Here is a 10,103-nt window from a genome sequence, read left to right on the forward strand (position 1 = left end):
TTTAACTTTGCACAACTTATAAGCAAAGATATGGAATCTAGATGCAAAGATGTCATTGTTCCATTGGACATATACCTCAGAATACAATGCCCTCTTTTGCATGAACCAGAACAGGCGTATGCAACAACTGGAGCATATACAGAACTTCCTCATAAACACAGCACATGGTGTAGGCAACATGTGTTATGCAGACCGCCTCACAGTGGTCTGCAGGTTGCTGACAGGTGGTGTATTTCATAAAGCATTCTCTTATTTTATTTTTAAAAGCATTTATTGAATTATCACTTATGACACAGACAAGTTTACATGTATATAAAAGTAGTCAAATCATATTAACAAGTTAAAATTAACAAACATGCTTTGCATATATTGCGATACATCATATAACCCAAGCAACATTACATAAATTATTCAATTCTTGCTCCCCCCTTTTTTAAAATAAGAAACATCTTTATTAATCCATCACTTATGACATAAGCAATCATACATTTATAACCACACCAGAAATGTGGAACATTTCTGGTGTGGTTATTAGTTGGATTCTTGTTCGTTTGAGTTTTATAAGCAATCATGCATTTATAAATGAAAACAAACCACACTGACAATCCTAATTGCAAGCATTTTACATCACAAACCATACTGACAAACTCCCAGTTGCAAACATTATACATCATTACATAACTCATTTAAGTCCTGCCTTCTTCTAAACCTTGTCCCTCCTCTGTATGTATTGTTCCCACAATTCCCATTTTTTCCTACATAGTTTGCTCCTACATTTTTTCTAAAGATCTCAATTCCAGTTGTTTTATCTCAGTTACTATATTCACTACTACTAATATAGCTGATTTAGATTTCCATTTTCTAGTAATTGTTTTTTTGGCAGCTACCATAAATACAGACAGCAAGGCCTTACCATGTCTAGGCAAATCCAATTATATATCATAGCTTAGAAAAATTATTTCCCTCGTCACACCAATCTGACCACCCTGCATCTCCGACAGTGCATCTTGCACGGAATCCTTAAAATCTGCCAATTCACTGCATTCCCAGAAAATATGTTCCCATTTACCTCTTTCTTCCCCGTCACACCTCCAACACTTGCTATCTACTGGAAGAAAAATTCTTTGGAGTCTACTTGGGGTATAAAAAAATCTATGCAAACATTTCCAAGCAAAAATCCTAAATCTTCTAGATTTTGTTGCATATTTGGGAAAAATACATATATCATCCCATTGTTTCTTTGTGAATTTCTAATCCAGTCTCTCTTCCCAATCCTTTCTCACCTTATCTGATTGATTCTTATAGTTATCATTCAATATTTTATATGCTCTACTAAATTATTCCTTTCTTAATGGCAGCTTCTGTTCTAGATTCTACTAAAAATTCTACCAGTGTTGGTCTTTCGTTTAGGACCCGCCTATTTATTTCTCTTTGCCTATATTCAGATATCAATCCTTGACAGGGAAGACAATCTCTAACCTGCAGTCCAAATAAATTTTTGGCATCTTCCCATTCTATCATCTTTCACCGTCTAGTTATTTGCTCCTAATACCTTGGTTCCTTTGCCAGTTTTCTCTAACACATTCCAGCCCCCTCTTCCCTATTGTCTATATACCTAACTGCAGTCACCCTTATCAGAAGAATCTCCTTTCTCCATTCCCATGTTGACTTAGTTCTTAGAATATTTCCTGCTACTTTATGGCTATAATATTCTGTATTAATGTTATTCTCCTTAAAGGCCTGCATCCACAATCCCAGTCTCTTCTTGTTTCTTGAGCCCCCCCCCATTTAAACATCATTCCTTTCCACTTTGAATTATAGTTTTCTGCTTGTGTTATGTATAGGAGCCTTAACTGTGTAACTCTGAAATACCCCTTCAAATTGAGTAATCCCAATCTGCTCTGTTCTACTGAAAGAATCAGCTCTTGCCATCTTCCCCTCACAGATAAAAATATTCAGCTCTTTATTAACTGCTATCCACAACTTCTTCTCTGGTTGATAAAAATATGCCTGACTTGTGTATAAGATTAAAGGGACTAAAAACATTTTAACTGCTTGTATCTTACTATACATATCCATATAACAAAGCTTCCATTTTCTCAGAGTTTGCATTATCTTTTGTATCATCGCTTCCCCCACATCCTTAGCTGCCACACCAGAATAATTTTTAAGCCATATTTCTAAATACTTATCCCCATAAGCAAGGATATTGCTGAACCAATTTGTGTGTGGGTACATAATTTGCCGCTATTGCTTTAGTTTCATTAATTTTGTATCCCAAAAATATTTGAAACCATCTCAAAATGTTCCACGACCCTGTAATGTCTCCTCCTGGTTTTGTCAGTTATAAAATATTACCTGCAAATACAACCAGTTTTTCTCGACTACCATACCAATTATATTCTTGAATTTCTGAGTCCCTTATTTTCTTTACCAATGGCTCTAAATATAATGCAAATAACAAAGGGGAAAGAGGACACCCCTGCCTCATTCCTCTGCTCAAGCAGAAATTATCAGAAAGGACCCCATCCACTTTAATTTTCGCCTGCAATCCCTCATATATCCTCCTAATCAACCTTATAATTTTTTTCAGGAAATGCAAATGTTTCCATTGCTCATAAAGTCCCACCTTACTCTCTCAAATACTTTCTTTGCATCAAGACCCACCAACTACAATGGTATTTTCTTACATTCTGCTGCCCTCTGATCATCAGCGTTCTGTTAATGTTCCCCTCCACATAAACACACTGATCCATATCTATCAATGTTGGCATGACTTTTGTCATTCTTTTAGCCATTATACACATGAACACTTTATAATCATGATTTAGTATTGAAATGGGCCTGATTGATCTTTACCCTCTTTAGGTGTTACAGCTACCACTGCTTTCTTCCAGGATGTTGGTGCTTTTACACCTCTTAAAATACTGTTAAACAAAACCTTCCAGATCTTTATCAGTTTTTTCCCTCCTAGCTTCCAAACTTCCACAGGAATACAATCTATTCCTGGGGACTTTCCTGTAGATTGGTTACATATATCACAATTTTTATCTCATCTCCTCCTATCCTAACCATTAGTAACTGAGCCTCATCTATCTGTAACCTTGTCATATTTAATTCTTCCATAAACATTTCTATTTGCATCATTACTTGATTTCCATATTTATCTGCTTTATACAGACTTTCATAGAATTTCTGAAATATTTCTAATACCTCTACAGGATTTCTTGTTTTGTGCAAAGCATTCTCTGATCCAACCTTAATGGACATGTTGCATATTCAAAAAACAATTATCAGGTTGTAAATGCATGACCACTCATGCCCTAGTTATGTATATAACCCACAAAAACATATGGGACCAAAACCTGGCTAATATTTGTAGAAGCATGTATAGGCTTAAAAAGGCTCACTAAGGTTGATAGCCTACTAATCCCTATAATCCAAAGAAAGCCTCGTAACCCCCTAGGATCCAAAGAAACACATTTTTTAAATTACTAGGTAGTGCCCTCTTAAATTTATCAAGAGCCAAGACTGTTAGAACATGAAGTAAACAATGTCATAAAATTTTTAACAGCAATTTCATAAAATGTATTAAATGACCTATTTGATACCTTACCACCTGTCCATGTTGAACTTTGAGTTGTAAAATCTCAATGACTGTGCCTTAGGTGAACCGCCACCCTAGCCATTTTCTCTTCCTTCCGTTTTTGATAAACGTGTACATCCTCACTCTCTAGGTCCAAAAAGGCCTTCAAGACATCACAGGACAAGAACAAGATTGTTTCCTATTCATCTTGGGCCAGTTCTCCTTGGGGCAAATATTTTTTATGCAACTAGGTATTCTACTGCAGCAAATGACATGAGCTTCTTCAGTGTTGTACTGGTGTGTTGTCTCCATACAAGGTAGCAGGCTGCTTCATAATCACAGTGATTTCCAGTTAGAGGTTAAGTGCTAATCGATAGCAGCACTCCTCACATATGGGTTAATCAAGGCTTGGCCCATGAACATATTTTGCTTTAATAAAATCTCCATTAACTTTTCTATTTTTCAGGTCTATACCTGGCCTAGCCCATTTCAAAGCCTCTTTAAAAAAAACATCTCAAAAACACATGGCTCTACTCCTGCATAAAGCCTGCCCAATACTCAGGTCTTCCTCTTCTTCCACACTAGCCTCATCATCCTTTTCTGTCACATTTCAATCCATCACAGGCTCCATGATCCTAAGGCTCTTCTAACTCCCCCTCTGTTTCTATACCATATCCTTAAGCTACTGCTCAGACTTTACTGTTTCTATTCTTAAAAACTCTCTCACTATCTATCTGCATCACTAACTTTCTGACTGCTATTTTCCTAACTGAAACTAACATCCTATTTTTCATGTACTATAGTAGTCAATGTCACACATTGCACTACCTACATACTATGTTTTTTTGGACACTATCTACATCATGTATGGCGAAAGTGACTATTATTCTCTGTAAGGTTTTAACACTACAGAATTGCCAGTACTTTTCCATTATCAGGGCAACAGCTGTAATCACCATTTGGAATGTTAGTTCGCCGTCGCAAAGATCACGCTGCTACCGCTGATATGTATACCAGAAGTTATGCTTTCCTTGCACACCGTTACCAAATGTTTACTTTTTAAAACAGAACAGTTGTCAATATATATGTACTGTGACAATAAGATAGGATTTCTTGTACATCAACCCAGCGTAATTCTCAACTTGCTTACCCAAATGTCTGGCCAAAGCCAAATTATTGAGGAAGTTGTTTGACTAGCTTTCCCATTGAATTACAGTATTTAAAAAGGCATCTGGGGAGTATGCGAAGTACGGTTATTTTTTTTGGCAAAGCTTGCATATTTCACTTTTTCCAAACTATTAGTCTCGTCAAAGTGACATGAAGTCATCACTATTAATGGAACCAAAATAACAAACTTTGTACATTAATAGGCTCACATCTGTCAACCTCTTTGCTTGAGAAACAAGTACAAAACCAAATGTAACCAGATGAGAAAAGCCGCAATCAGGTACCATTGGCTACTGTGTAGTGGAATCCTCCCAAGATGCCTTTTTAAAATAATACACTAATTCAATGGGAAAGTTAGTAGAACAGCAAGTTTTACATCATTTTAGATTTTCGGGAGAATAAATATAAACCTGGCCCATCAGGATGGGGGTGGGGTTACTGCTGTAAAACAATGCCGAGATCCATACTTTACCGTAGTAAATAAATTCAAACAGATTCATAACAAGGAAATGATAATGTGTAGTATTACTGACGGATCGTGATTTCCATTCTTTCTAAAAAAAAAAAATGTTTTCATTTTACCAAGGAAAAAGTAAAATCAGAACCAGCAGAGATATAAGAGTAGTTACTTCTCAGTGTATATTTTGTGCCATGACTGTTGTCCCGTTAACGGAGAAGTACCAAATTGTCTAGATGTGTAGCAATATACTGCAACACCTTGTAACATGGTTTGTTCTTTCAACTTATTTTTGTATATTATTTCTAATGTAATTTGTTTTATACTGGATTATACTGTATTTGCATTGTACTGTCTATGGAGCTTTTCTCCCCAGGCCTCTGCTGAAAACAGGCTCTGTAGACCCAGCCAGACCACCCCAGTAAACAAATGTCAGATAAATAAATAAATAAAAATGTTATTTAGTAGAACATATACAGCACGCAATCCTCATAAGAAATAGCCCTTTTCACTGCCAGAACTGTATAATGAGCACAACATAAAATGCTTCCTGTAGTCAGAGTAAGTTCCCATGTATGCCTTTATTTTCTTCATAAAACACAAGTTTAGAGGAGGCAATAGAGGAGATTTCGGGAATGTGATGATTCGGTGATGTCCCACTTCAGTGTTCTCGTCTCACTACTGTGATTTTTGGTAAAGTAAAATTTCGGTAATCCAAAGGACACCCTATATATTTATACACACATACAAAGACACAAACATATATAAGGTGCAGCTGTTTTGGTCTTTATTCAAAATATCAACTATGACGTGAAGGTGCAATTCTGGTTGAGTATTTAAATAATTAATTAGTTATTAAGCTGAAATGGGTTTCACTATTTAGAGCCAATTGCCCTTTTGTGGAGGATGTACAATCATGGAGTGGTATAACTAAGAGGGGTATAAGCAGAGCTGCCACACTGGAGGATGGAGGAGAACAAAGCTCCCCCAAATAAAATATTTTTTTGTCAGTTAGAGAAGACTAGGGTACTTATTTATCTCTAAATATATTTTTATTTAAACATTCTGTCAACACAAATTATTATTTTCTTTCCTTGTGCATTATTTGTCTTTGCATATTTAAGGTGCATCCACGCACATACACAACCACAACACACATATACAAAGAAAGAGAAACAAGATGGAGAAAAGAGCCTGCTTCTGCCTTTGCAGCATCAGTGCTAGAATCAGCCACATACTTCAGCCTACAGTTTTGGATAATAATATGGGACAGATAAAAGAAATGAGGGCAACTGAGCTGAAGCCAAACAACTCCAAATGCAGACAAGGTGAAAGAGAACACATCATAGTGGCTTGCTCATATGTGGAGGAAAACAGTAAATTATTTGGTGAAGAAGATTTAGGAGAGAGACAGGAAGAAAGTAAGAGGAGACAAGGGCAAGACAATGAGTGACACAAGCTTAACACAGGTGGCAACAGTCAGTGCAACATCCTGACCCTTTGTAAAATGGGAAGAATGGGGTTGATGATAACAACAATGATTTCACTTAATGCCATTTGTATACGTAAGATGACATGACCAAACAATAACAATGTAGATAACGTTTGCTCAAGTTTCAGTGTGTAAGGGATGATATAAAGAATGTGTTTAAGTCAAAATTCTAATAAGGTAACACATATACAAACTGAAAATGGTTGCAGACGTGATTTCACAACTTTCTCAGAAAATGTATAGTGTAAGAATAAGCTGGTGTGCAAATCCTATTACTGTCTTTACATCACATTGGAATACAAGTGTATGCATCCCTCAAGTCTGTTATACTCCCCATGTATTTCTTTTTTGGAGAGAGAGAGAGAGACAGACAGATATACATATGCACATTAGGACACAATGTTATATCTGTATGTATGTATGTATGTATGCATACACACACACATAAACACACATATATTTGCAGGTGGTTAGGTCGAATGTGTTTAGTTGACATCTGTTTAGTTGTCTCCTTTTGCTCGACTAACCAGATAAATCGACAAGTGTGCAAGATCGCACAATACTCGGGGATTGGGAATATGCCCTTTTCCTGATTGTGTGTGATCTTGGAGTTATATAATTAGCGAGGGGGGTTGCAGTTGTGCAATGGGCTTTCCTCCAGCAAAACAACATTGATTTTTATAATTTTCCCCATTAGTTTTTGTTTGCACGGAGGCTGTTTTTTGGCACATGCATAGTGCTGTATCAACATCCTCGTTTTAGACGCATTGTGAATTTTTGTCAACAAATGTGAATGTCGACATGCCATTAATCACACACACACACACACACACATATATATGTATTACATAGATATAAACTAAAAAGGAAAAGTAGGGATGCAAGAAATGAGACCAATAAACCAAGGACCACCTACGAAAAATCCCAAAGGCACCAACCACAACACTCCAAACTGATCACCACAAGGACAGGCCAGCCAATTATTTTAAAACTTTTATTAATGTAATGCTTTTATCCAATACATGTGGAATTTCACAACTTATAAAAAAACTACACCTCCCCTTAGGTATGTAATTTAAATTGTCACATGACTTTTTTAATTTCTTAATCTAAACATCATATTAATCTATACAAATCCAGAAATGTTAAATGCGAAAGCACACCACAAATTTAATATAGAACAATACATTTAATATAAAGCAGTAAGTTCCTAAAAATAATAATAGCTGATGCATGGCTGTGTGCCTACTCTCTAAAGAAGCACAATACAAAGGTTTAGAAACTAAGCAAAAAACTCTACCATCATCTAATGTCCTTCACAGCCTTGTTGCCCTCATTTTTAGTACACTTGCTAACAAAAAATTCTCATTAAACCCAGAGAGGCTACCAGCATCCAAAGACAATTGCCAAAATAACTCTTCTATTTTGGTTTCCCCATGATCCACTCCTAGGGTCTTTACCTACTTCTTCCAAAACAAAACAAGAGGAAGAACTAATGTTACTCATTTTCAAAAGCAATTAACCATACTCTTAGTGTTTTGTAATCTAATGAGAACGTTTACCTACAATATCGTAAACTACTTTAGTTCCTCATAGAATGGGACACTTTAACTTCCTGAAATGTCACTTAAAGTAAAACAAGGCCAACGCAAATTCTGTGGAGACAAGTCCTATACCCAAGTAATACAACGTTGCTTTAAAACTTTAACAGCCTTAAAGTTTACAACACAGTGTTTACCTAATTAAACCACGAGTGTTTTGGTTTACTGATGAAACAGAAACAAAATTTGCAATAACAACTACCAAATAAAGTGTTTAAAACGTTCCATTTTTGCACTTCCAAACGTTTTTAAAAATAAACACTGCAACAAAGTAATGTACACGTTACAAGCATAACTAAGTCATGGCAAATATAGAAAGCAAAGGTTTATTAGCACATCTAGGCAGTTTTTTTTTTCACTGCAGTGAAATAAAAACAAAAGAAAAAAAACACCCACATAAACATCAGAACGGCTCCTGTTTTTTATTTTACGCTGTTTCTTACTAAGAAGTTCACCAAAGAAACTTAATGTCTAGCTGACTATCTCCCCTTATGCCTTCCTTGTCTGCTAGCAATACCTGATATGGCGGCGGTGGCTCCTGATCCAGATTGGTGCCATCCCCAAAACTCGCCCGGTCTGACTGGGATTCGTGCAGCAAAGAAATGTCATCGGTTGTGGGAGATTTTAAGCAATTTCCCATCATTAAATGCAGTACATTGTCTTTACAGCATATAGCTGGGCTTAACTGTATATATACACACACAGAATCGCACTAAACTTGTATATCTCTCACGATCGAGCTGTCTTTCTCACAGCGGATTGGCTCCTGTTTCAGACACAAAAACAAAACATTTCACAAACGGGAATCAAACCCAGGCGGGGCGGAGCAGTGGAGACAGTAACTCCCAGTCGGCAGCCAAGCCACTTTCCCTTACAAAGCAGGTAAATACAAGGCCCACAATCAAGGAAGCTGAATAATCCAACACCACTCAACTAAGTCAAAGCAAACCCACAGCCAGACTAATGAGCAGATCAGCGCCCTTGGCATCAAACTACTGCATCAAAAGCTGTTTCTAATTCACTCCTCCACACTTCCCAAACAGACCGTGTCAGAGAGGAGGACCAACATTACGTCACTGTCTCGCACTTTAGTCCCGCCTCCAACAGTCTGCATCTTTAAAGAGGCCGATTCTCTTATTTCTTCAGGGTTTTTTTATGTTTGATTTTTATTTATGAACACAGACACAAATTGAGAAATAAATTAATTTCAACCTGAAATTAAACTGGAAAAATCCAGGGATCCGATTTTATAATCTGTAAAAAGAGATGCATTAGTTAGGGATTAAGACATCAAACACTCCGCAAATACCTACTCAAAAGTCTGATGATGATGTCATCCTTAATCTAAGACTGATTTTTGTTTACGGCACCAGAAGATGAAGTCAAGTTAGCCAGGTTTGACGGACAAAACTGGCACCAGAGAGCATACCTTTCAACTGTCCCTGTCGCTGAAAATCAGGGAGAGTTGAGCGTACCTCTCAGCTCTCATTGATTTTCAGAGAAGTCCCTGATTTTGACTTAAATTTTTGTTTTGTCATTCTTCATCCCTTGTAAAACTGGTGACATTTGGAGAAAAGGTGGTGAATGTTTTATACTTCAGTTAATAATGTCAATAATTAGAGGTGTAGACGTTTACTTCACAAAATGTGTATTAATTCACACTCTCTTATTCTGTCAGCTTTAAAAAGTGTCCCCCATTGTTTCAGGATTTGTCCCTAATTCTGATGAGGTGGGTCCATAAATCAGTTGAGAGCTATGCAAATCGATAGGGTCTGACTCTCACTGCTGTAAATTCACCAG

The 10,103-nt window shown here is 36.7% G+C and overlaps 1 protein-coding gene across 1 annotated transcript in view; it reads right to left on the reverse strand.

The window, feature by feature from the left end:
• RNF11 (ring finger protein 11) overlaps positions 1-9,353 on the reverse strand; it is a 320,888-nt gene extending 311,535 nt beyond the window's left edge. Inside the window, exon 1 of the mRNA XM_044086085.1 lies at positions 8,821-9,353. Coding sequence (XP_043942020.1) covers positions 8,821-8,946 — 126 coding nt within the window. The 5' untranslated portion in view covers positions 8,947-9,353. The remainder of the gene's footprint in view (positions 1-8,820) is intronic.
• Between the last annotated feature and the right edge of the window lie 750 nt (positions 9,354-10,103).

Source organism: Protopterus annectens, chromosome 10.part0 (assembly GCF_019279795.1).
Source record: "Protopterus annectens isolate FY-2018-M chromosome 10.part0, PAN1.0, whole genome shotgun sequence".
Taxonomy (NCBI): Eukaryota; Metazoa; Chordata; order Ceratodontiformes; family Protopteridae; genus Protopterus; species Protopterus annectens.